This window comes from Rattus norvegicus, chromosome 7 (genome assembly GCF_021556685.1).
Source record: "Rattus norvegicus strain SHRSP/BbbUtx chromosome 7, alternate assembly SHRSP_T2T, whole genome shotgun sequence".
Classification (NCBI taxonomy): Eukaryota; Metazoa; Chordata; class Mammalia; order Rodentia; family Muridae; genus Rattus; species Rattus norvegicus.
In genome coordinates this window covers 129,821,215-129,847,769 of record NC_141540.1, presented here as the reverse complement: position 1 = coordinate 129,847,769, position 26,555 = coordinate 129,821,215, and the positions used below count along the sequence as shown (strand labels likewise).

General features: G+C 53.5%; 2 protein-coding genes and 1 long non-coding RNA gene across 17 annotated transcripts in view; 2 read left to right on the top strand and 1 right to left on the bottom strand.

Annotated features, from left to right (window-relative positions):
- The first annotated feature begins 2,144 nt into the window (after positions 1-2,144).
- Dennd6b (DENN domain containing 6B) lies at positions 2,145-16,130 on the top strand. 5 transcript variants are annotated; one of them, XR_015624307.1, is made up of 20 exons: positions 2,145-2,399; positions 7,595-7,633; positions 7,712-7,754; positions 8,267-8,379; positions 9,066-9,146; positions 9,708-9,813; positions 9,897-9,976; positions 10,071-10,133; positions 10,379-10,434; positions 10,984-11,106; positions 11,189-11,284; positions 11,418-11,460; positions 11,591-11,656; positions 11,955-12,019; positions 12,123-12,212; positions 12,317-12,370; positions 12,707-12,816; positions 12,899-13,001; positions 13,087-13,161; positions 13,248-16,130. XR_015624307.1 is itself a non-coding variant. In NM_001108749.1 (20 exon segments), coding segments are annotated over 20 exon segments (1,758 nt in total). In that variant the 5' UTR covers positions 2,149-2,222; the 3' UTR covers positions 13,371-13,832.
- Positions 8,304-20,742, bottom strand: LOC148004926 (uncharacterized). Of its 6 annotated transcripts, none has more exons than XR_015625859.1 (5): positions 20,635-20,742; positions 18,064-18,546; positions 17,730-17,875; positions 9,954-10,235; positions 8,304-8,644 (listed from the first exon to the last, which is right to left on the bottom strand). It is a non-coding gene; the product is annotated as an uncharacterized LOC148004926 (long non-coding RNA). The 6 variants fall into 6 exon arrangements; XR_015625860.1 differs by lacking the exons at positions 8,304-8,644; positions 9,954-10,235 and adding exons at positions 16,119-16,438; positions 16,671-16,791; XR_015625858.1 differs by lacking the exon at positions 20,635-20,742 and having other exon boundaries at positions 17,730-17,872; positions 18,064-18,105.
- Plxnb2 (plexin B2) overlaps positions 17,313-26,555 on the top strand; it is a 25,969-nt gene continuing 16,726 nt past the window's right edge. For 3 of the 6 annotated variants that reach the window (NM_001440077.1, NM_001108106.2, NM_001440075.1), the window contains 1 exon segment: positions 17,313-17,405. The gene's annotated coding sequence lies outside the window, so the exon portion shown is untranslated. 6 annotated transcript variants of the gene reach the window in all.

Here is a 26,555-nt window from a genome sequence, read left to right as displayed (position 1 = left end):
AGACTCAGATTTGTGGCTTTGACATAGAGAAGAATTTCAGAACTAGCCATCTTATAAAGCAGACTTTGGTTTTCCTTTTCTTTTTTTAATGGAAGTTGTTTTATTTATAGTTTAGGATTATGAGAGCACTTCCACGACAATAAAAAAGATGGCTCTAAGACAATCACAGGTAAAACTGCAACACACTCGGGCTAAGTACTTTCCACCTTCCAGCAGCACTGTGCTCCAGCTTCTAACATAATGAGAGCTGGGGCTTAATAAAAACATTTTAATATAGGCTTAAGCACAAGAGTTAAGAGAGACAATGTGACCTGGTGGTGGTGGCACGGGCCTTTAATCCCAGCACTTGGGAGGCAGGGGCAGGCAGATCTGAGTCTGAGGCCAGCCTGCTGGTCTACAGAGTGAGTTCCAGGACAGCCAGGGGCCACAAACCCTGTCTCACAAAAACAGAAAAACAGAGAGAGGGGAGGGAAGGGGAAGGGGAAGGGGAGGAGGATGTGGAAGGGGAGAGGGAGAGACAGGGAGAGGGGGAGAGAGGGAAGGAGAGAAAGGGAGAGAGGGAGGGGGAGAGAGAGCAAGCAAGAGAGTCCTTCCTCTGGGTGTTGATGGCTGGCTCTAATCTCAGTAGGGCCTATCAGGTTCCACATCAGCCAAGACTACATAGAGAGATCCTGTCTCAAACAAGGGTGTGTGCTGGGGGACTCAGAAAAAAAGTAAAACACATTCAGGGGCATAGGTGTAGGCTTCTCAAGGAGCCAGTAAGACAGATCCATAGGTACGGGTTCTGTAAGGGAGAGTTATAATTGGTAGCATTGGTCATCTCTCCCGTCTCGATGGCTCCCAGGTTGTGTCTCGAAAGATTAGTAACAACTCCTCCCCAGTTTTGATGAGGATGGGTGAGGTAGCTCTTTGGAATGCCTTGGATGGGAATCAGATAAAGTAAAACCAGAAACTACTAGGGCTGCCCGAGAGACTTGGTGTATGTGCTTTCCCTGTAAACCAGAGGTTCTAAATTCCTGGTTTACAGCTGGGAAGGGAGAAGGGCCTTAGTTGTTAGTGTGCTTGGGGCAGGTAGGAGGAAGGTTCTCCATTTCTCTTTCTCATGTCCCCCCAAATTCTCCCTTCCTTCTGGCCTGCTTCACTACCACTTCGTTCTAAATTCACTTTTCTATAATCCCCAGGTCTGCAAACTATATTAGATCCCCAGGCTGCCCCTTTGCTAGCCAAAGTGGGCACACTAGCCTGGAGTGGGAATACGTCTGGGTAGACAGGCCAACTCAGCTATAATAGCCTTCAATAAAGATAGGTGGGTGAAGATGCCCGACCTGTACATTCAGACACAAATTTGTGAACTTAAAAACATTCAAGTATTAAGATTCATTGTTCGTGGTTTGCCTGTGCACCATGTGCGTGCTTGGCGCTCTCGGAGGTTGGAACCAAAGAATCAAGGCTTCTTTCTGGATGCGCAGTTTTATTTGTCCGTCATGTGGGTGCCATTCCGTGTTCTTAATCACTGAGCCATCTCTTAGTCCCAAACATTGTTTTTCACACTTGTTTTTCCGTGGCAGGGTTTCTGTGTGTTGCCTTAGCTGTCCTAGAAACTCTCTCTGTAGACCAGGCTGGCTTCGAACTTAGAGAATCGCCTGCCTTTTGCCTCCATTGTGCTGGGACTAAAAGGCGTGCACCACCACAAACCACGCGTGGTTTTCACACTTTTAAAGCATTTTGAGATTTGTAATTAGCTTGGGCAATTGTTCAGCATGAAAGCTGCCCGAAACAAACGATGACACGCTAAATAAACATTATGCTCACAACCCTCGGCCGGGTTGATACCCCTGGGGGTGGGGAGTATGCCCAATAGAATTCTATGTGGCCCAGACACCCCTGGTAGACGCTACTCCACGCCCAAAGTCCCTGATATCAGTAGCCGCCCTTTCTCTCCTGCCAGATGCAGGGACGCACTAGCCCCCTACTGGCCGACCTGGGTCACGCAATTCCCATTATCGGGAAGCGCCTCCATCTCTAGACCCCTCTAACCGGCTGGGGCCTTTCTCGCTGGTACGTCAGGCGACACCCCAGGGCGGACGCTCCTCTAGCGCCAGGGGGCGCGCGGCTGCTTAGGGGCCCTTCTGGCCTGCGGCGGCAGCTCGACTGCTCCAAGGCGGCCCAGGTGAACCCCGGCGCTTCTCCGCAACGTGCCGGGTACCGCTGGAGCTGCTACCATGGAGGTGCTGGTGGGCCCCGGGCCCCGGCAAGCTGGCGGAGGGCTGGGCGCCGCAAGATCCACGTCCTCCGGCCGCGCGGCGCGGACCACGGAGGTCCCCTGGGCGCGCTTCTCTGCCTGGCTGGAGTGCGTGTGCGTGGTCACCTTCGATCTGGAGCTGGGCCAGGCGCTAGAGGTGAGCTGATGAGTGGGCTGAACCTCCAGAACTGTCTCAGTGCCTTTCCTTCGGCGGCCTGAACCTCTCCAGAGGCCCCACCTCTCCGGACGTCCCTCCTCTCCCGATGCCCCTCCCCCTCACGCTCCTCCCTTCTCTCGCCAGCACCCCTGCTGCTTCTTTGGTCCAATTCCTCTATGCTACCGCGCGGTTTCTCTACCCGGGCGCCCACCCTCCAGGAAGCAAGACTCATAGCCTTTTCGCCTGTAGCCTTCCTGCTTAGTCTAGGGTCCTCTTCTGAGCCTCTCTAAGTACTTTGTACCCTCAGGCTGACCTTTCCCCTACTTCCTTCGGCTAGTGACTAGCTTAGAGACCTCCTCTTTCCCATTGCCTGTCACCTCTGCACGAGGAGGCTCTTTCTTTGAACTCTAGGAGTCCTTCCCAGGCCATGGAAGGAACGATCTCTAAAGCCTGGCTGCCCATTCATCATATGTATCCTTACGCAGCAGCCAACGTGGACCTTTCTCCAAAGAGGCAAAAATACCTTCTGCCTCTTGTTTGCTCAAGCCAGAGTCCTAGGTCTCACATGGGGTCTGCCGCAGTCTCCAATGTCACTGGTAGTTCGCTTCTGGCATCCCTGGTAAAAATCCTGTGGCATCCGCCTTTCTATTCGAATCAGATCCAGACCCTGTGAGGCCCTGCTTAGTCGCAGGGTCTTGAGCTCTTCTCAACCTTTGGCATCTGGTCACCAGCTGTGAGCAATTGAGCAGGGCCTTAGGCTTTTGATGTGGTCTTTCTGTGGTCTGAAGGCCTCCATCCCCCTTACCCACCTACACAGAAAGGCGGCTCCTCTTCTACTAGATAAGATGAAAATCTCCAGGCAGAGTAGTGCGTGTAAACCCAGCATTGTGGGGGTGGGGCGGGGGTGTGGGGGCGGGTGGCTAAGGCAGGAAGATTAGTTTGAGGCCAGTCTGGATTGATATAGTGAGTTCCAGAGGGGCCTGAGCTACAGAATGAGATCTTAGAGAAAGAGAGGGATGGGGGAGAAAGAAAGGAAAGAAAGAAAGAAAAGTAAAAGATGGGCAACCGGGGGCTGGAGAGATGAGTCAGAGGTTAAGAGCACTGGCTGCTCTTCCAGAGGTCCTGAGTTCAATTCCCAGCAACCACATGGTGGCTCCCAACCATCTGTAATGGGATCTGATGCTCCCTTCTGGTGCGTCTGAAGACAGTAACAGTGTACTTATATAAATAAAATAAATCTTAAAAAAAAAAAAAAAAAAAAAGATGGGCAACCTATCCTAAATCTAGTACTCTGGAGGCAAAAGCATGCTGATCTCTATGAATTCAAGGTCAGCCCGATCCAGGCAAGCCAAGGCTACATAATGAGACTTTATTTTTAGAAAACAAACAAACAAAAAACAAAAACAATTAAAAAAAAAAAAGGAAAAGAAAACAGCAAAAACCAAACCCACAAAACCACCAGAAATATGAGGAAGAGGAAGAAAATGTTACAGCCTCAGTGAAGCCCTGGACAGGTCCAGGCAAGACAATGTCTATGTTCTCAAGGCCCTTGATGAAAAGCAGGGGGCTGACCATCCACAGGAGGTCCATGTAGATGGAGGTGTGTCAGAAGCAGACCACACTCTCAGAGAGACCGGTGAGAGCCTAGAGGTTGTGAATGAAGCTGAGGTAAGGCTGAAAAGTGACCCTTGAGACAGCTGGAGCAGCATACCTTTGTGGTTGAGAAATGCCACGGCCCATATGATCTCTGAGAGGCTAGGGGTCTAAAATCTTCTAAATAGAAAGGTACAATTCTTTTCTTTTTAAAAAAGATTATTTGTTTTAAGTAAGTACACTGTACACTGTCATTGTCTTAAGACATACCAGAAAAGGGTATCGGATTCCATTACAGATGGTTGTGAGCCACCAAGTGGTTGCTGGGAACTCAGGACCTCTGGAAGAGCAGTCAGTGCTCTTAACCACCAAGCCATCTCTCCAGTACAATTCTTAGGAGGGGTTCTAAGGCTCCTGGGAGACCTCAGCCTTCTCACCCTAGACACTGTTGGCTGTGGTAAATAGCACCACTTGACAGAGGGCGAGGTGACTAACCCTTGGTTAAAAAGCCCCACTTTCTAGTGTATAAATTCTTTCCTGTGGAATCACAACAGAAGTTGAGAGACTTTTCCTTTAACCAAAGAAAGAAAGAAAACCTGGTGTGGTGGTGTACACCTTTAATCCCATCACTCAAGAGGCAGAGGCAGGCTTATCTCTTTGAGTTAGAGGCCAGCCTGATCTACATAGGAAGTTCCAGGACAGCCAGGACTATGTAAAGAGACCCTGTCTCAAATAAATACCCTCCCCCACATACACACCCCACACCTCTTGCATTCTCATGTCTTGTTCTCTAAAAGATAACCATTTAGAAACTTAGTTCTAAGCAAGTCCCAAAGGTTTTTTTGGGAAAAGATGCAAGGCTGATTTATATAGGGTATCATGTTACCCCAGACTAACCTCAAATTCATTTTTTATTCGAGGATGACTTGATCCTGCTGTTTTTACCTTATAATGCTGGAATGGCAGACATACGCCACTGAGCCTATGGGGTGCTGAGGGTGGAACTTAGGGTTTTGTACGTGCTGGGTAAGCACTCTGCTCTGCCCCCCAGGCTGGTCTTATTTTGGTGTTTTTGTTTGGTTTGGTTTGGTTTTCAGTCAGCGTCTTGGTGTATAGACTTGGTTGCTTGGAAAGCACTCCTTAGGCCAGGCTGGATTTGAACTTGCAGCAGTGTTCCTGCCTTTCACACGCTGAGCATACAGGCATGCATCATCATGGCTGGCCTGAAGGTAACTGTAAAGGCTGTGTGTGGACTTGGATTCCTGAGCCTTTGCTGGACAGCGGGTGTTGGATTGCAGCTGACTGAGTATTAGGGCCCCACAGCCATGCCTGGAATATCATCCTCTAGCAGTGACTTGAGGCTTTCCCAATCTCTGACTGTCTGGAGAAGCCCATCGGTGAGTCTGTGGGGTGGGTAAGGCATGTGACCCTCATCTTGTTTGCCTGTTGACTTTCCTCCTCACCCGAGAAGTCTCAGGGTCCTACAGATGTCCGAAGAGCTTTAACCCTACCTGACTGAGTTGTATGAAGCCCGGGATTGATTGTGGTATGGGGACGTGGAAGAAAGACAGTCTGCCTCCAGGAGATTCATCCAGGGTCAGCTAAGGAAGGATGAGAAGCAGGCAGTGAGACTGAAGACATTTCTGTTTCAGGTGTCCCTTCCTTATTGAAAGCAAAAAAGCTCAGTGGTAGAGCGCTTGCCTAGCAAGCACAAGGCCCTGGGTTCGGTCCCCAGCTCTGAAAAAAAAAAAAAAGAAAGCAAAAAAGTGACCGACTGATGCATTCATTCATCAGCCAATCAAGTTCAGTGCAGCCATCACCGGACAGGTCCTGCTGTGTCTATGCTCAGCTCAGAGCTCACACAAGCAAACGCAAGTGTAGGCTCTTACCCTGTAGGAGTTTGGGCCCTGTAGTGCTCACAGAACTCCAGCGACCACACATGGCAACCCTCAGCAGATGGGTGCACCAGAATCTATCTGCAAGACAGGGCATCTAGCTTTAAAGGGACATGGAGAGGATCAGGGTGGGGGGCATGTGTTGGGGTACCTGTAGGTCATCTAAAGAGGTGGCGTGGTTCTGCTACCTCATTCCATCTGGGGTGTCCTCTGGCCAAAGAAATCCTTTCCTGTGTCTACAGCCTCCCAGGAGGAAGCTGTCACAATCTCAGAACCTCTTTTACAGTTTTTGGTGGTGGAGGTGGTTTCCCCCCCACCCCTAGACAGGGTTTCTCTGTGTGTCCCTGGCTGTCCAGTAACTTGCTGTGTAGACCAGGCTGGCCTTGAACTCAGAGAACAGCCTGCCTCTCCAGTGCTGGGATTAAAAGGCATAAGCCATCTCTGCTCAGTAATTTCTTTCTTTCTTTTGTTTCAGGGGGAGGGAGAATGGAGAAGGATGGTCACAGGCCCTGCCTCTCCTGGTACTCACTGTATAGATCAGGCTGCCCATCAACTCACAGAGATCCGCCAGCTTCTGCCTCTGCCTCTAGAGTTCTGGGATTAAAGACATGCATCATCAGTCTGTTTGCTCTCTTTTCTTTTTTTTCTTTTTTTTTTTTTTTTTGGTTCTTTTTTTCGGAGCTGGGGACCGAACCCAGGGCCTTGCGCTTCCTAGGTAAGCGCTCTACCACTGAGCTAAATCCCCAGCCCCTCTCTTTTCTTTTTTATTTGTTTTGTTTTGGTTAAGACAGGGTTTCTCTATGTAGCCCTGACTGTCCTGGAACTTGCTCTGTAGACCAGGCTGGCCTTGAACTCAGAGATCCTCCTGTTCTGCATCCCAAGTGCTGGGATTAAAGACATGGGCCACCATCACCACCTCTTGTTTTTTTTTAAATGTGTGGATAAGACCTTCAATCCCAGCACTCAGGAGGCAGAGACCATGGCGGGTGGATGGGAGAAGGAAGAAGAGGAGGAAGACTCAGGGAGTCCAGTTTGAGGAACTCTAATGTCCTTCCCCAGCCTCTACAGGACCCCGAATACACATGGACTCCTGAAGGCTCTCATGTGTGCACATTTGCGCTTTGTTATCTGAGACAGGGCTTTACTTTGTAGCCCTAGCTGTCCTAAAACTCACTGTGTAGACCACACACAAAAGCGAGGCTTTTGAAGGGGGGGGGGGTCTCCTGACACAGAACCTTCTTCACTCTCGTGACCTCTGCCTCTAAGTACTAGTATTGAAAACTTGTGTCACCATCCCAGCTCTCAGCTTGGTTTCTTGTATCACCCAGGGCCACCAGTTGAGGGGTGGCGGCACCCACTGCAGGTGGGGCCTTCTCCCACCATTCACTAATTAAGAGAATGTACCACAGACTTGCCTGCTGGCCCATCTGCCCAGTTGAGAGTCACTCTTCCCAATGACTCTAGCTACCTAGTGTCAGGTTGTAGGAAAACTAGCAAACACTGAGTAAACACTAGGGGTGAAGGCCGTGGAGAAGAGGAGTCAAGGAGAAGGAGAGTCTGATGTAAGACAGTGTGTAGAGAAGGAGGTGGTCACAGAGAGGCCAGAAGGATTGCTTGCCCTAGTAAACACGTGCCTGTAGCCATGTCTTAATGGAGTGTTTCACTAAGGCAGATACAGCATCACCAAGCGCTCTGTCTTCCCTGCAGCTAGTCTATCCGAGTGACTTCCGGCTCACAGACAAGGAGGTAGGTTGTGGATTTCTTGGGAATGGATGTCCCCAGGAGTGAGTCAGCCCTCACTTCACTGGGTTCTGTTTGTTTCAGAAAAGCAACATCTGCTACCTGGCCTTTCCAGACTCCCACTCAGGTAGGTGATCCCACACTCCCTGAACTGGACACCCACTCTGGTACTGGAAGGTAATGGGCAAAAGTGGAACTATGGGACTCAGGCCGGTGGTATCTAGGCTACCAGCAGTGTCCAACCTACTCTGGTGGCATCTACCCTCATCAGAGCCCCAGTTGCAGTAAGGTAGCCAGGTTCTCTAAAACCCATGGATAGCCATACATCTGGGCACTCTGGTCTCCTTCACACCGTCACAGCAGCTGCCTGGTGAGCACTGTGTAGTGTATTCTGTCCCAGGCAGATTGAGTCAGCCTCCTGCGGGGAAACTGGGTTGATTTCACTCAGGGCCCTTGTGTTGTGTATAGGATTAGGTTAGGAGTCTGTTGGAAAACAGATCCTCAAGTCTGTTTGCCCTTCAGTGGACATTTGTGCTAACAAAGGCCAGCCCAGTGCACCCTCACACCACAGCCCTCACCCCTGACAATGGGAGGAGATTCTCCCACCATGACATGTATGGTGGGACTGCCTCTTTTCAGGGTGCCTGGGAGACACTCAGTTCAGTTTCCGCATGCGTCAGTGTGGAGGACAAAAGAGCCTCTGGCATGTTGACGATCGGTCGTATAACAGCAAGGCTCCCTTGGCATTGCAGGTAAGTAGTGGGGTGTCTCTCTGGTTAGGGTCTTCTTTCCCTTTGTGTAGGGGGAGGGGCTCCCAGCTGTGAGCATCCCCGTTAAGGACCCTGGTCTTTGTGAGATGGACGTGCTGGCTAGGTTCATCCTGTGAGGTCAATGACTGCTGCAGATCCTGCTGACTCTGTGCTGGGGGTCTCCCGCTAGACCAGCTCTTATGCGGGTCACCAGGATCACTGCAGTTGATTCTGTGCGTCACATCTCCCGTGCTGGGCATCTGGGGGACTGAATAAGCTGTGGTTAATGAACAAAAGTCTGAAGGGCCTTCCAGGGGTCCTGGAGCACTCTCACACTGGCTAAATTCTTTCTACAACAGCAGATGTACCCTAGATGGATTAGCCCACTTTCTGAACTAGGGGATCCTAGGTCCTACTGGGCTAGGCAGAGGGCAGGCTCTAGTCTCAGGGGCAAGTGGCTCCTAGGATCTCCTAGATTCTTAGCGTCCCCCCCCCCCCTTTTTTCTTTTTTAAAGACAAGGTCTCCCGCATAGCATTGGCTGTTCTGGAACTCTCTACATAGAGTGCTGGGATTAAAGACATGTGCCACCATGCCCAGCCTTAGGTCTTTCCTTAATGGCCTTTGCTTATGTCACCCAGGATCTAGCTAATGCCCTGGGTAGGCATGACTAACCCTGCACTCCTTACAGAGGGAGCCAGCGCACTACCTGGGCTATGTGTACTTCAGACAGGTGAAGGACAGCTCTGTGAAGAGGGGTTACTTCCAGAAGGTGAGGTGCCTGCCACTGTGGAATAGTATTACGGATATTACGGATAGGTAGCAAATGGTAGGCAGCCGGAGAAGAGCGAGTGAGGAGCCCTGAGCCTCCAAGGGTTCCTATCTATCTGCAGCCCACCTGGGTAGCAGGACCAAGGAGGAGCCAGCCACCACTGGGCCCAGTACTTCCTGAAGCCCTTCCTTGCCTGGTATAGCATTTGAGACCTTTCTGTCCTTGGGTCCAGAATATCTCAGCTCCTCAAGTCTTACTGGTCTTATCACACTGCCAGGGACTTAGCCAGCCCACATTTCCCTCCGAAGGCCCCAGGGCCAGTCCTAATCCTGTTGTTATCTGGGGCTGTCTACTCTATGGTAAAGGCATCAGGCGTTTTCTTGTCCAGTCCTTCTACATGAGTTAGGGCTATTCTGTGTCAGCCGTTCAGTGAGGGGCAGGGATGTGCTGCCCCGGCCAGCTGTAAGCTTGGCTTCAGGGTTGCCATGGGCTCCTGAATTATAGGAGTGATGTCTGATGTCTGTAGCTGAATGTGCTCTGATTGGCCCTTCCTCATCACAGTCTTTAGTGCTGGTGTCCCGCCTGCCATTCGTCCGGCTGTTTCAGTCACTCCTAAGCCTGATTGCCCCCGAGTACTTTGAGAAGCTGGCACCCTGCCTGGAAGCAGGTGAGTGTTCCTCAGATGTGGCCAAGTTTGTCTGATCTCAGCCTTTTGGGAGGGCTCCTGACATTGGCCACCTGTGTCCACAGTTTGTAATGAGATTGACCAATGGCCAGCCCCTGTGCCTGGGCAGACCCTGAACCTACCTGTCATGGGAGTTGTCATTCAGGTGAGGGCCCCGCTGGAGAGTAAGCAGCACTGGTGTCGGTGGGTGGAGAGGCTCTACTCCCTTCCTGGCAGCTGCTTCCTTCCTCCCTCCTCAGGTGCGCATCCCATCCAGGGTGGACAAGCTGGAATCCAGTCCTCCAAAGCAGTGTGATCAAGAGGTTCGACATGGGGTAGAGGGAGGCGGGCGGGCCTTACCTGATTCTGCTCCTGGGCTGGGTGGTTGTCTCTACCTCACCAGCTTATTTTGTGGGTGGCCAAACCTAGGCGAAGCGATGGAGGGTGACTGGCATGTTTCAATGTGAGGCCTGTGCTGTGAGGAGGGTAATGACGGGATAGGGGCTGCAGTCCTGTCGTCAGATAGAGCCTTTCCCCGGACCTGACCTGCCTTCCCTTCCCCTCTCAGAACCTGCTGCCAGCTCCAGTCGTCCTCACTAGTGTCCACGAACTGGATCTGTTTAGGTGAGCCCTATAGGGTACCACAGCCATACACTGTCAGGCTGCCTGTCTGAGTGACCCTTGAGACAACCTGTGCCCAAGCATCTAACTTAGGGGAAATGTGGGGAAGGAAGGTTATGTGGTCAGGAAGGTTCTGCACCTAGGGAGGTTGCCAGGGAGACATTGCTCTCGATGGCTGCCCCTTTGTGCCTTTCTAGGTGTCTTCAAAGGAACCTGGGCTTTGAGATTATCTTGTTCCATTTTGGGCCTATCAGGAGCCAGGGCTTTGGTCTGGAGGCATAGGGGGCAATAGTAGTAGCAAGGCCCTGGATTGGCAGGCCCTCCTGGGCTTTGGATCTGCCACAGGATTTCCAGGCCCTCACAAGCAGGGTCCAGGTCACAGTCCCTGGGCCAACATTTGTTGCTCAGGTGGTCTGTCGGAACCTAGATGGTGACTCTGGTGGCCTGAGATACCACTTACGCTGCGACTCTCTTCACTGCGGTCTTTGGGAGGGGTGGTTTGTCCTGTGCTCAGAGCAGCGCCTTTGTGACAAAGCTGCCTGACTACACCAGGTGCTTCCGACCAGTGCTAACCCACGTGCAGACCCTGTGGGAGCTCATGCTTCTTGGGGAGCCCCTAGTGGTCCTGGCACCCTCACCTGACGTGTCTTCAGAGCTGGTACTAGCCCTAACCAGGTACGAACTTTACTCACTAAACTGTCACGGCTGGGCCTGGTTACCCTAGCCTTACACATTCCTTGCTGTCTTCCCCTGACAGCTGCCTACAGCCCCTGAAGTTCTGCTGTGACTTCCGCCCCTACTTCACCATTCACGACAGTGAGTTCAAGGAGCTCACAACTCGAACCCAGGCTCCGTAAGTCCATGTCCTCTCACCCTGCTCACACACTTGCCTGCCCTCCGCCTGCCTCTGCCTCTTCTCTTTCTCTCTCTCTAGACCAAACGTGGTCCTGGGAGTCACAAACCCTTTCTTTATCAAAACACTCCAGCACTGGCCTCATGTTCTCCGAATAGGGGAGCCCAAGATGTCAGGTGAGAATTCCAGGGGCTATGAGTCCCATGAAGCTTGGGACCTATGGTGGGGTTCTGTTCCCCACACCTCTGAGCCCGTCTTGGGTAGAACTGTGGGTACTGAGCCTTGGCTACTGGGTGTATTTCACAGGGGACCTACCTAAGCAGGTCAAGCTTAAAAAACCGTCTCGGCTGAAGACCCTCGACACCAAGCCAGGTCTGTGCTTCCCCTACTGTGCAGCCCCATCTACTCTGGTAAGGCCTGTCCTGTGCTTGGTGGATTCCCCCAGTGGGGATGGCCAAGCCTTCTCTTTGTCTTCCTATTCGGGACCCATGGTGGCAGGTGGGGTGACATCGCCTTCTTTAGCAGGTCCTTGAGTCTCAGTGAGAGATGTGCAGGGTCTGTCAAGGGACTAGGGCTGTAGGCAGATCAGACAACCATCTTCATCATCAGTAGAGCTGTTGGGTGTGGAAGGGAGGCCGAATGGACAGCCACAGCTCTAACCTCCCATCAGGCCTCTACACCTCCTATACTGCCCACCTCCACCGGGACAAAGCCCTGCTTAAACGACTGCTCAAGGTACAGGCTACTGGGTAGGGCCTGGATGTGGGGACTCAGTGGTGTGCGAAGGATGCAGGGTACCAGTCGATGGTGAGACTTAGTGCCCCGCTTCCTCTTGTAGGGCATCCAGAAGAAGCGGCCATGGGATGTGCAAAGCGCCCTGCTGAGGCGGTACCTTCTAGAGCTCACACAGAGTTTCATCATCCCTCTGGTGAGACAGGCAGGAGTGTGTCAGCACTGGGCATGAGGGAGACACAGTGGGGTTAGTGATTATAGAGCCTGTGATACACTCATCGCCTGTCTCTTAACCTCCAGGAGCACTACATGGCCAGCCTCATGCCACTACAGAAGAATATTACACCCTGGAAGGTGGAGTTCAGGGGCTTCCGGGGAGGGTCAATTTAGTCCCCATACCGAGAAGGGAAGGCCTGAGGCAGGTGTCCACATACAACAGAGGGTGGCTGAGATACAGAGCCACCAGGGTACAAAGTTCACCCTGTGCCTGTCAGGCATCCCCCACAGGGCAGAGAAATTAGGCGTGCAAAGAGGGGCGCTGAGAGAACTGAAGGGTTGTCCAGAGGTCTGTCCCAAACAGGGTGGGTGAAGATCTTTGGATATGTTCTCGGCGGAGGGTCCCATCCTGCTGAAAGGGAGGGCCAGTGTGCATGGCTCTGTAGCACCCAGCTCATGTGACCTTTGTCTCAGAGCCCCCCCCAGATCTGCCCCTTCCGCCAGGACGATTTCCTGCAAAGCCTGGAGCATGCGGGACCCCAGCTCACCTGCATCCTCAAGGGCGACTGGCTGGGCCTCTACAGGTGGGAAAACATGGGGCATAGGCTGCTGTGGGTGCCCCCAAACCCGCTAGGTCAGCTCCTCAGCTGCCTCCCACTATCACAGGCGGTTTTTCAAGTCCCCCCATTTTGATGGCTGGTATCGGCAACGACACAAAGAGATGGCCCAGAAGCTGGAGGCTCTGCACCTGGAAGCTATCTGTGAGGCGGTGAGGGAAGGCAGAGGGAGGAGAGAGGTACAGGCCCAGAGCAGGTGGGAGGCTGGGTGAGAAGAACTGGACATGTCCCTAACAGAACATCGAGGCTTGGATGAAGGACAAGTCGGAGGTGGAAGTGGTCGACCTGGTCCTGAAACTTCGGGAGAAGCTGGTGAGAAGCCTCCTTGTATTGCCCCGCCCCCACTTGCCAGGCCAGAAGTACGATCCATCCATCCCTTACTACCATTGTCTCTCCAGGTACGGGCACAGGGCCACCAGCTCCCTGTGAAGGAGGTGACACTGCAGCGGGTTCAGCTGTACATCGATACAGTTATTGGCTCCCTGCCCAAGGACCTGCAAGCAGTCCTGTGCCCTCCCTAGGACAGGACAACTTGTGTGGTCCTGGGGACCTAAGTCTGCCAAGCTCCCCCTCCCTTGAAAGGCAGGCTTCCACCAAGCTGGGGCTCCCAGCCTGGGGCTCTTACCTCAGCTTCAGCCCCCTCCAGAACCACCTTTGTCCCAGCAGTAAAATGACATTTGGAATGACAGTCTGGTCCCTGACTATTGGGGGATTCTGTGCTGGCACTGTCTCACTTCTTGCTGGCCCCCACCTGTCCGCCACAGCTGGAGGTGGGAGTGGTCTAGTAGCCTTCACTGATGTAGGTGCCTTCACCACCTGCCCCCTCCTGGCTCCCATCTGCCCACACTCCAGGCCGCCTTGTGTTGGGGGTCCTTTAGCCCAGCAGGCTTCCCAACTCCAAGAAGAAGGAGGCAGCTGCCAGGGCAAGCTCCTTTCCTTTACACCTCACTCGTTCTGGGGAGGGAAGGGTACTTTGCCTAGGCAGCTACTTGAGAGGGCAGAAGCTCTTTGTCCTGTGAGGACCTAAATCTCCTTCCTGCTGTGATTGGTCAGGATGAGAGAGTGAGGGATGGTGTGGGGCCTGGCACCCAGGCTATTCTTTGAGGTCCTCACCACAGTCCTTGTTCCCTTTCTTGGAACACCCCCTAAACACCTGCTCCATGCATTTCACCCAGGCTGCCAAGGGATACTCCAGCCCCCCCCCCCCGTGTCTGCCCCTCCCCCTGAAGTTTGAGAGTCTTTGGACTGTAGCCTGATGCTATGGTCTCTGCTGTCTTGGTCTTAAAGTACACTTGAGCCCTTAGGCAGAGGTATCTCTTGGAGGTGCTCTTCCTAAAGGCTAAAATGGTCCCAGGGGCCTAAGTCTGCCAAGCTTCCCTCTCCCTTCAAGGCTCTAACTTGGCCTCAGACCTCCCTCCCTGCAAGAACCACCTTTGTCCTGCAGTTAAGATGACATTTGGAACTGCAACCTGGTCCCTGAATGTTTGAGGATTCTGTGCTGGCCCTGTCTCACCCGTTCCTGGATTGATACTGTTGTGCAGTACCTCTAATCCTGGGTACAGTGTGTTACAATATTACAACCTAGCACTCCAACCTGACCCTTGGGGTGGTCCAGACTGAAGTGAGGACCCAGAGCTGCAGCCAAACCCCAGCTAAGTATCTGAAATCTGAAGGTGGGTCTCCTGAGCACTTAGACTCCTCCTCTGTGGGACTGGGCTATGTGGGTTCACTGGGTAGTGTCGAGCAGTAACAGGGAAAGGGGGCATTCAGAGCTGCAAGGCGAGCTTTTGCTTTCTTATAAAGCTCCCAAGTAGCATGACTTATTACCTGTTCTGGGTTCTTTGGACTCCTTAACCAAACCTCAAGAATGTACTGCCTTACCCTTCTCCACTGATCCTGGCTAAGTCCAGACACAGCAAAGGTATCCTAGTGTTAAGAGTTGTCAGCACCATGCCTAGATCTTTGTATCGGTTCAGTTGTTTACCCCTGACCTTAGCCTATGACAGCTTGTCACACTGTATCCACTCTACAGGCGAGCAAACGGACCAGATAGATACACGAAGGTACATAGTCATCTAGGTCAGTCTAATGCAGTATCCAAGGATGTAGACAGAAAACTGAGCAAAAGCAGGTTGAAGTGGAGACCTTGTCATTAGGAAGAAAGGTGTTCGCACTCCCTGGAACAGAGGTGCCAGCCTCACCACCAAGAGCCTGGTCTCTAAGGGATCTTCAGAAACATGGCACCATCCACTGTGACAGCTGGAGCTCCCAGGCTGTGGGGACTGTGCCTTGGGTGTGCCCACCCTCCTATCCAAGTGCACAGTGGCCAGATCTAAGCCCCCTTGGTCTCAGCGGCTCCATCCTACTGTTAAGAATTCTTTTTTTTTTTTTTTTTTTTTTTTTGGTCTTTTTTTCGGAGCTGGGGACCGAACCCAGGGCCTTGTGCTTCCTAGGCAAGCGCTCTACCACTGAGCTAAATCCCCAGCCCCTCAGCGGCTCCATCCTAAAATGCACATCTCAAATACCACTGCAATGTGTTTCTTGTGGTCTCCACTTGACTTTCTGAAAACTGTCACACAATAACCTTCAGGGTGGCCCTCATGGACCTCGGCCACCATAACCAGCTTCTGCCGTGACAGTTAGTTGGTCATCCTCTGGACATGGGAATCAGCAGACAGATTTGGGGCAGAGGAGGGGAGAAGGCTATGTATAACAGTGCTGCCTAGAACATGAACCCAAGGCTGATACGTAGGAATGAGGAAAGTTCCAGTGTCCTTGAGGGGCTTGTCCAGGTTACTTGGTAGAGTGTACGGCCTGGGGTCTTCTACCAGCTATATCCTTTCCCACTCCTGCACTCCCAGGATGGGCTCAGCGGAGTTAGCGGAGCTTCTGTCCAAAGTAGGCTTAAGCCCATCTCTTCCCATCCCTGCCAAGGGCAGAGAGCCTGGAGGGAAGAAGAGACAGATGGCTCCAAAAAGGTGCTCCCCTCCCCCAACCCAAAGGGCCCTTACAGTTTAGATGCCTGGATAGTGAAAAACTAATCCTGGAGGCTGTGATCCCCAGAGCTCCCTTGTGTGGCAAGTTGGAGAGAGCAGTGAGCCAGCATTCAGGGGATCTAGGAGGGTTGGGTGGAGGTCATGAGGCAGCCAGCCCCTGGGACAGACCGGAAGGATAGGAGGACTCTTTTACCCTCCAGCTTCCTGCCTTCTATTTTGAGCCCTACTCATTTCAGAATACTGGCCTTCCCACAACTTTGTTATTAAAATATCTTTGTTATACAATACTTGTCTTTTAATATTTTTGATACAAAGTTTGCAGCCCCTGTTACTGAATATTTTGGAGTTGTGTGTGTGTGTGTGTGTTGGGGGGTAGTGTTGAAATCACTGGATATTTTGGAGTCCCTTGTATGTGTGTGGGTGGGTGGGGAAGTGTTGCTGGTGGAGGGGAGAAGGTGATTCATTCAAGCTTGGCTGCTTAGAGATGGGGCAAGTTCAACTTCCTTAAACAGTGAAGTCCTCAGATTTGTGAAGTTTTCAAGTTGGGGAGGGCATAGAATTGAGGCAGATTCCCAAAGCTGGGGAGGAGATGCCTGAAGAAATAAGAAGTAGTCAGTATCAAGGAGGGCAAGTCTGAAAAAAAACAAAAAGGAGGGCAAATCTGGATGGAGGAGAGATATCCAAGGTGAGTGTGAGTTGGGGTTTGGAGACTAGTACCAAACCTTGTCCTGAGACAGTGAGATCACCACCATGTTACTAAACCAAGGGATCACAGTATGGACAACTTGGGAGGCCAGAAGTAGGAGCCCTAGGGTATAGTCCTACCCTATAGACATTGAAGACTTGGAGGCCGGTAAGACCTAGATACGTGAGGCCAGGGGACCGGGAAGGAGAGCAGTGAGGCAGAGTTCCAGCTATGAGAACATTCAGTAAGGAGACTGAGCGGCTAGGATTCGGAAGAAAGAATCAAGATTCAGCAGCTCTCACCCTCGGGAAAGGGATGAGCGCGTGGTCCGCCTGTTGCCAATCTAGTGGTGCGGTTCCCTGCGCCCCGCCCATCTCAAAGAGGACACTTGAGGCCTGGGTCTGGCCCAGCCGAAGCCACCCACTGGTGCCGGGCCGCGTGCGCCATTCAGTTCGGCCTGGGGCACTCCCGGGGTGGTGCCCAGCCTGAGCGAACTCCACCGATGACGGGGCAGAGGGAGGTGCGGGGCGTGGGGTCGGGGGGGACGGGAGACAGGACTGCAGCCGGCAGGGAGCGCGGATTGCTACAGGGCGCGAACCTCCAAGCAAAGCGGTGTGCTTAGGAAACACGGGGTACGCTAGGGACGCCAGCCGCCCCTCCTTCCCACCCTCTACCCCTTCGTCTCGTCCCTCCCTCTTGCCCGCCCCGGTCCTCCCCGCCCTCCTTCTCCCCTGGCGGGGGCGGGGCCGGCAGCTCCCGCGCGCTCCGGCCCCTCCTCGGCCACACAAAGGCCCGTCTCCATGGCAGCCGCGCGGGCCGGAGCGCAACGCAGAGCGCGGCCCCGGCGCCATCGAGCGACGGCTGCGGAGGAGCAGGTACGGCACTCGGGGACGGGAAATGTGGGGGCGTCGCGCAGGCCCGGGCTTCGCCGTCCACGCCATTCGGCCTGCGCCCCCGGACGCGGGGGTCTTAGGGCAGTGCTGCTGCGCGGAGGGCGACGCGGGCCTGCGTCTTTGCCCCGTGTCTGTCTGTCTTTCCAATCGGCTGGGCCTGGCTGCTCCTGCCTCACCGGTTGGCGACGAGGCCCTCTGCGCCGGGATGTTGGGAGACTGGCCTGGAAGGCAGGGTTCCCGCGACCCAGTGGAGCTGCACCCGGCCCGGTGTAGTTTGAAACCCTCCCTCCCGGCCGGCGTCCCTACCTCTTCACCGCCGAAACGATGGACCAGAGCTAGTCATCTGTCGTGCCGGACCTCCAGGCCCCAGTTCTCAAGCTAAGCCTGTTCCGACGCTGGGCTCTGCTGGGGCTTTTTACAGGGGTGCCCAACCAAAGCAGTCCCCACACCTTCTGGGACAGGGAACAAGAGACAGAGAGAACCAACACCCAGTAGTACCTGGTGAGGCCCCACGCCTCCCGACAAGGTTTCCTCTGCAAGTCTCTAGTGTAGTTTGTTGTTGTGTTTGGAGAGACACCTAAGATACAGAGGGCTTAGAACTTGTAGGTGCCTTTTCACAGTCTACTTCACTTCCACATACCTTCTTCAGTGAGCTCTCATGCTTCCTCTGGTCTGACTGTGTGACAGATTTGTGTGGGGGTGGGTCTTTTCTCCCTATCTGGGGGCTTCTGAGCCTAAGAATCCTAGAGTTTCTGGCCACGTCACTTAATTCCTTTTTCTAGTTCCTTGAAGAAGGCAGGAAGGGAGGTCGGATTGTGGCCACCATGGTGGTGGTGGTCAGAACTGTAGCTGAAACCAGGTCTCAAAGCCAGTGTCGCGTTCTGAGGAGCGGAGGCCCTCAGGGCCCTCATTTGCCTTGGGGAGTGCCCCCTCTAACGTCTCTCTTCAGTCTGTATTGGTGGTTTTAAAGTTGAACTTCTCAGACTGCTCACACACGCCTTGAAGGTGGAAGCTGTCAGCTTGATCCCACATCCGGATGCTATCTTGGTACATAGGGAATGTAATCAGAAAGTTGGACTGCCAATGGCCTGAGTCCTTGCTCTTTGGTCAGGAGGTGAAGTTCCTAGGAAGGTAGGGCCAACGCGTGAGTTGTTTTGTGGAATGTGCCAAACCTTATTGTATTGTATCGAAGCTGCTAGACTAAATAACCAGGTAGACTACAGAGTTTCAGCCACCAAGTCTCGCACAACCTCCCATGGAAGTGGGGAGGCCCGAGGACTGGGCAGAGGTTTCTAGCCCCAGGAACTGAGGGAAGTTAGTTAGAAAAACAAGAGTTTGGAATGTGAGTTCCCCTCTCCCCCACGGGCTGCCTGCCAAGGAGGAATTATTTTGGATTATCCAGCCGTCCAGCGAGTCCAGCTACCCAAAGAGGAGGCTAAAGCAGAAGGGGAGACTGAAGCAGCCAGGGGAGAGGGACCCACTTCCGGGCTGCGAGTTGAGAACCCCAGGAGGGCGGGGCTGAGAACTCCAGGAGGGCGGGGCGGCAAGTCCAGGCAGCTCCACCACCTCCCTCCCTTGGCTGCTCAGACCAGTCAGGGGTGGTGTAGGAGGGCATGTGTCACCTTGGGTTGGAGAAGGTCCTCAAGGTCGGCTCCTTTGTAGGCCCTGCCCAACCTGGAATATGCCCAGGCTCCTCTGAGAAAACTCATGGCGGGAGGAAGTACTTTAGACCTATCTGGAAGACTGTTCACTTCCCAAAGCCATTCATAATATGTTTAAGGATACCTCGGATGGGTCACACCCCTGGCAGAGACTCATAAGGAAGCACATCCCTGGGGTCTTAGTGGAGCTGAACCGCAGGCTCAGCTCCTGACCAGAGGCTCACTGAGGGGATGACCCCTCCTCGTTGGAATGTGATAGCAGTCGGGACACCCCACAGGTAGACACATATGGGGTCCTACAAGAAGCCATACTGGGATGTTCCTGGGTTGGCTCCTGGGGTTTGCTACCCAGGAGCCTGTATGGAAACCACATTGGGAGGGAGAGCCAGCAGCTGATGCCCAAGAGCAGGAAGCCCCGGGACTTGGCCCTGGCCCCTGCTAGTGGAGCAGAAGAGATTGGATTGGAAAGGATTGAGCTGGGCTGGGCTGGCAGCCTACAGTGTCGTCCATATGGCACATGTCCCCCCTACTAGATCTGTAGCTATTCTAGAACATCCCCATGTCATGTCTTCTGCTCTCTACTTCTCCCGATGGTTAGTGCTAATGGTTTCTCGGGGATGTTGGGCCCTTGCCTAAGGTTTACCAGTGGAAGGATCTCCCAGCACTAGCCCTTGCTTGTCGGCTAGGCAAGACTACGCGCATACCTCACTGTCACAGAGGACTGTCACCCTGCAATCAGACACTCCTTACATCTCCTCCTATCCCTCTTGTTGTTTCCCGTGCCCAGCCTTGCTCTTGATGTTCAGGGAGTAAGTTTTTGTCCCTATCGAGGGCCTCTTGTTAAAGCATTGGCTTGGTGAGGATGAAGAGGTAAGTTGATTAGAACGCCAACCAAGGCTTGGTAGTAGTAGTCCAGGCTCTGGCTAGCTTGTGGGTAGGACTGAGGCTGCCCCCTACTAGCCTCACCACCCTTCGGAGCCAAGCCATTGGGTGATTAGATAGGGGGTAGGAGTTGGGTAACCCCCCCCCCCCACTAATGGCTATTTGTGTTTAGGGTGGGGTTGTGGGTGGGTCGGGGCTGGGTTCTGACTAATTATAGACTGGGAAGGGCTGAAGTGTGTGTGTGTGTGTGTTGGGGAGGTCGGAATAGGGTGGTAGGAGTTACTGCCCTAGCTCTCCCTTTCCAGACCTCATGTGACTCCTCTTTCTTCCTCTCCATGGTTTCACATCCCCTAACGCAAGCTTCTACTCCCTACCCCCAGCCGAGTGAGGGTAGTGCTCTCCTCTGTTGACATAGCAAGGACTCTGCCCTCTTCTGAGCTCTCTAACTACAGGTAATACCTCTGGAACACCCCACTGACCCTTCTACCCTATTAGAGCATCTAAAAGAAGAGGAGAGGAGGGGGGCCCCTGCTATCCTGTACCCCAACCCAGAGGGGCCCTCCTTCCCCTGAAATTCATGAACCTGTGACAGCGATTGGACTTAACTCCTAGATAGAGTCCAGGTAGTCGAGGATGGTGAACTTCCCTTGAAGCAGGTCTGAACCAACCTCACAGTGACAATCTTGTCCTCGGGAAGAGTCGGAGCTGGTCCAGACTTGGAGCTGGTAGCACTATTTCCCGTCTTTTGTCATTCTCTGGTCCCGCCTCTGCAGCCCAGTGTCCCATCCCCCAACCTGGCTTGTTGCCTTCCTCTTGGCTGGCAGCCTTCCCTGGGGCGTCCCCAGGGACTGGCTGAGTTCACACCTGAACTGCCTGGGGTCCCAGTGGACTGCCTACAGAAGGGGCTCAACCCGGATTAGGACGCTGTGCCTGGGGGCAGGGTTGGGCTTGGTGCCCAACACCGAATCTCTCTCAGGTCCCTGTACTTACTTGAGAAACCCCCGCAGTTCCCCATTCTGGTGCCAGCAGGGTTCTGGCTCCAGGGCTTAAGGACAGGAAAGGGGAAAGGGGTAGGCCGCAGGGGCATAGCCTTAGTTCTAAACTTTAGCTCTGCCACCAGCCCAGCAGCCTGATCGGGGTATGATGTCCTTTTTGGACACAGGGATCAGGCTATGGGAGGGGTATGTGTGTGTGTGTGGGGGGGGGGGTTCTTCTGGCACAGCTGGTCAGTAGATCCCCTGAGAGGAGTCCTTGGTGAAAAAGAAAGGAAAAAGCTTTGACGTTGGTGCTTCAGGTGGTTACCTGTATCAAGACACCTCTTGGGAGCTCATCAGGGACAGTGTAAGAGGGTCTGCTGTGTGTGCAGCTAGAGCTCTCTTTCCACAGGGCTGCTCTTCTCTGCCGGCATCTGAACCAGCATACCACCTGTGTGGCACTGCATCCACTTGAGGAACTGATGGGTTCATGTCAAAAGCCTTGGGGATGCATTAGAAACCTATCAAGTCTTTTTTTCCCCCCTTCTTTGTTATTTGTGAGGCAGGATTTCTCTCTGTAGCCCTGTCTGTCCTGAAATTCAATCTGTAGCCCAGGCTGGCCTCAAACTCACAGAGATGTGTGCCACCACCACCTGCTGGGAACCTCTTTATTCAGTCTTTGTGTAGGAAGAGCAGCTCAGTTTCCCTTTGGTGCCCTTCATGTGTGGAAGTTTTCGGGTCATTCCGAGTTCCTTGGTCAATCATAGAATGTGCTGGAGACACTACTACTACTACTACTACTACTACTACCACTACTACTACTGTGATTAAGTGGGTGTTCTGGGATTGACACATGGTCCACTGGGACTGTCACTCCATTCCCAAGGGCCCTAACCTTTAACCTGGACAAGCTCTTAAGATAGCTCCAGCACAGGGTGTGGGTGTGCGTTGGGAGGAACCAAGTGGCATCTGTGCGGTGCAGAGGCTGAGGGCCCAATGCCCTCTTCATGGAAGATAGCGGCTAACTTGGGATACAGAGTAGAACCCGCTTACGGTCACACTTGGCTCCATCACCACCCACTTGATACCGGGGCACCTGCCCAGCAAGTAGAAGATATTTTTAAATTGAGCTGGGTAATCCGCCATGGGTGGGGGTGGATGGCAGAAGGGAAGGGGCTCTGGAATGACCCAGTCACTCTTCCAGCCTCAGAAATAGTTCCCTAGACTGACCTCAGGAGTGGAAAGTTCAGCCTCCCTGCCTCCACCTGATGTTGATTTGGAGTGTCACCCTGGGAGGCCTCAGGGCCACAAACCTATGTCAGGATTGGGGAGGGATCAAGGGAGTACTCCCTGGAACGCGCTTCTTCACTTCTTCCAGGTGTACCCCACAGACTTATAGAAGACTCCAGGGGGAGTGTGCTGTGTCATACTCCTTACCAAACAGGAAAGAACTAGGTCTAGGGGCTCTAAATTCCCAACCCCATGTACATACCTTCCACTCCGAGCCGGGCATTTCCTCATTGGAAAACCCCAGGCTATCTTCCTGCCCAAGCCCTGAGTGCTTGCCTCATTGTGTCACTTGGACATGGGGCACTGCTTACTATTTCACCCTCAGACTCTTTCCAGCACTCCATAAAGTACCCTGTGCTTGCCAGACCCCTGGATTAGTGTGGATGGGAGACTCACCAGTGAACTGCTCTGTCCCTCGAGCCAGCCCCTGCTCTCCCAGCTCCTACACATCTCTTAAGGGCATCCTGGGATGACCCAGTATTGGAACCCATGTGTATCCCACCTTTTCAAAGCCCTTTCATGCTTGGGAGCTGTTGATTCTAGGTGTTGGGGCAAGACCTTCCTGCTGGGAAGGATCTGGCAACATCATGGACATGTGTGTGCCTGTACATGTGTGGTCATGTGTGAGTGGTGGCTGGCACCCAGGCTTGGCAAGGTGCCCTAAGCTAATTGTAGGGTTCAACTGTGATAGGGAGGAGGGGCTGGGGTGACCGATGAGACACTGACAAGCTGACAGGGAGATTACAGGTCTTGTCGACTCCTCGCTCATCCAGGCCTTCACCCATCCGCCCCCATGCCACTGAATCGTACCCCCAACCCCCACAGCTGCTGAATCCTGGTAGGGACTCTGTGGAACTGGTTCTGAGCAAACTGTAGCCTCTTCGAACAGCATCTAGCTGGTTCTTGGGTGAGCTGGGAAAGGAGAAGTGTAGGTGGGGCAGGAGTGGAGAAAGGTTAGGTACAGGAAGATAAACATCAGAGCCACCGCTGGCATCCATCTGAACATTCCCCATCCCAGTGAGCTGACTGATGATAGTGACAGGACCCATTTGTACCCTCCCTTAATTTGCTGAGTTTTGGGGGTTCAGGGGTCCTCGAGGAGTACAGTAAGTCAACAGAGGGTGACTTGCCGCAAAATGATGAATCTGGAGGCTGGTGGTGTAGACATGTAAAGAGGGGAGGAGATCCTAGAACGGGTAGGGTGCGGCCCAGGCAGAACACTGGTGGCTGAGTCTTTACCTAGAGGGATGGGGAGGCCAGCCAGATCAGAGGTTGACAGTGTGGGGCACTCACCCTAAGTTCCCTACAATATACGTAGTGTTCTAGACCTGCAGCTGGTTGTGAGGGAAAGTCCTTTGGCTTTGACAGGTTAGCTCTTGAGACACCCGAAAGCCACGGCCAGAAATTGAGATCCTGTATGATCAAGCCTCTGATGGGCAGGCGGCTTGGATGCACCCAGGAGAGGGAAAGCGAGTGGATGATCTCGGCTGGGCTGACCCAGGATCTGGAATGGGGCGTAGGGTAGGTTCCTAGAGATGGAACCTAATCTAGGGGTTTGGACTGGTGGGGAAAGGCCGCAGCCACCCTCTTGCCTGGGAGGTGTCCTTACTCTGAGTCTGGTGAGACGTTTGGAGCCCTGACTCAGGTTAGCACATCAGCCTTTCTCTAGAGCCCCACCCCTGCTCCAGGTCAGGTGGCGCAGTTTCCTTAAGGCTGGGTCTTCCCTAGAGGAGTCTGGGCGGATATCCCCGTGGTCTGGCCTGAGGCTGCTTGAAGGCAAGGTCGTGCCTAGTTTGCTGACCAAGGCAGGCCGAGCCCTGCGACTGACCCTGGGCAGGGGCGGAGCTATACACACTGGGGCGGAGCCCCGCATTGCTTTCCTTCCCGGCTGGAAGGACTTAGGTCATGGCCGGTCCTGCTTTCGGCTGTTTCTGATACCAGGTTAGCACCGCAAGGAAACGGTTCTTGACTCTTGACAGTTGCTTCTGCTGTCATTTGTTACCCGAGGTTGGGCTCCCACCTGCCATCGCCTTGTGAGTTGCCCTGACCTGGTGAGGCTCGCGCCAAAAGCTCAGTCCACGTGTTCCCTCTAGGTGTGCGCTGGGGTGCAGGGCCAAAATGTGGAAGCAGACTTGAATAGAGCGAGGGGACCCGGATCCCTAGGTTTCAGGACCGTGGGCGTGGCCAGGTCCCTAGGTGAGCTTCGGTCGTGCGTCCTCGCCCACGTCTGGGTCCGCCTCCAGTGCAGTTCCCAGGTAACCGTCTTGCGATCCCGGAGGAGTCTGGCGGAAAAGACGCTGGGGGATGGGGATGTTGACACCTGGGCCTGTCTATGAGGAATGAGGCCAGGGCTGGCTCTGGGGTGCGTGGACTGACCTAGCCTCCTGGATTGTACTCTGACCCGGTTGCGAGGTGGGTGGAGCTGGGTCCGCGGGCACAGGCTGCGTCCCCCTCGGGGTCTTCTATGCGATCACCATGTCGGTTCCATGTATGATACTGTCTCTGTGGCTGCGGTGCTCCGAGAGACTCCGCACAGACCCTTGCCGCAGCCCCTCCCTCAGGCTTGTTTTGAAAACAGCCGAGGCTTGGATTTGCGGGCGCCGCGGCCTGTTTTGTCTCTTCTGATTTGTTTAACGCTCGCAGCTAATTGCAGATTTTCGTAGCCTTCCGAGAGAGGACGCCCCGCCTCATGGCTGCCAGCTGCGGCGGGGGAGGGGCAGCTTCGCTTTCTCTGAGGCTCAGGGCCCCGAGTTTGGTCTGCTGTTCAGACGCCCCTGTCCTGTCCTGAGGGTGGTGCAGTTCTCACCCTACTTGTTAGAATCCCGGCTTTGGTGGTAATCATTTCTTTCTCCCTGCGAGTCCCTGGTGTGTCTTGGTCCCTGGAGGGACCGAAGCTCTGCTCTCCTTTTGGACTACACTGCCTCGGTGTTGATTTGATCTGATTTAAAAAGCCATTCATACTAAGATGTTAAGAGGAAAGGAACCCCAGCTCTATCTGACCCTGCCCTGTGAGGCGGTTTTAGAGTTAGGGAACTCTACTGTGTATTCCGTATCATTCTTACCCCCACCCCCACCCCACCCCCACCTCCCACCCCTGGAATTGGCATCAAGAGAGCCTAGGGTGAGAAGAGAAATCTGAAGAAAGCCTTGGGGTATCCAGCTGACCAGGGGCTTTTGTTGCTTCCCAAACAGTCCAGGATGTGCAAGAAACCCTGTTGACTCTCAGAATTCTGGCTGAGGTGAAGCTGTTATGATTCAGACCTGGGAGCTGGCACAGAAGCTCTCAGTCTTCACATTGTATTCCCATTGCTCGGCCCCAGCCTCATCCCTGAGCCACACCGAGAGATCCTCTCGATGTGAAGATCATAGAGGATGGGTGATTGAGGTCAGGGTGCTGGAGGATAGTTGCCCAGCTCTCTGAAGTGGGTATTATTGTTATACCCAACATACATATGGGAAAATTGCACACAGCAGCTTTGTAAATGGCCCATGTAACTGCCAGAACGAGACAGTGCTGAACTTGAACCAGAGGAGTGTGCTCTTGAATTTACCAGTAGCGAGTTCTTGAAGACAAAGACAGAGTTCTTTGTCTGGGCTAGTGGGGAGGGGGCACCCCTTGAGACAGAGAACATCAGCCAAGGACGCGGTGGTGGCCTAAAAGGGTATCGATGTTAGTTTCACATCTAAGAAGTGTTGGCCTAGAGGATCCTGATAGAGGAGACAACAGCTGGCCAGTGGACTCTGATTGGTCAGTGGAAGGTTCATCAGACCCCTGAAGTATGAGTGGCACATTGCTTAGAAGAGGCCGGCTTCCTTTGGCTTGTCTTCAGGAGACTACCGATAGGAACTGGGACCTAGATGATCTGCTGTGAGAAGTCTAGAGCTAGAGGAGGCTGAGGGACAGGGCCCAGAGGGGACTAGAGCAGACCCCGGGCACAGAGAGGTTGCAAGTGAATTCTCAGGGGACTAACACTGTCCTGTGGTTTGCCCGCTGTGTCCGAAGAACAGTCTGTGGTTGGCTCATGTCACAAAGCCTGTCTTGAGTCCTGGGGGGGGGGGGGGCAGGGAGGGCAAAAAGATGCCCTCTGCTCCATGCAGCCTTTTGAAGAGGCTGGGGACACTGCAGTGTGGGGCCTGCTGGGCCACTTGGAGTCACATAGGTCCAGGCGCACGAGTCAGCTACCCGAGGAAATGGGCTAGCAGAAGCATGGAGAACCACTATATGCAGGACAAACAGAGAGTCCTGGTAGGGTTAGAGGACACGTGGATGGCGTCTAGAAAGTGGTGCCTGACCTACAGCTTTGTGTACCCTTCTCCTTGTCCCC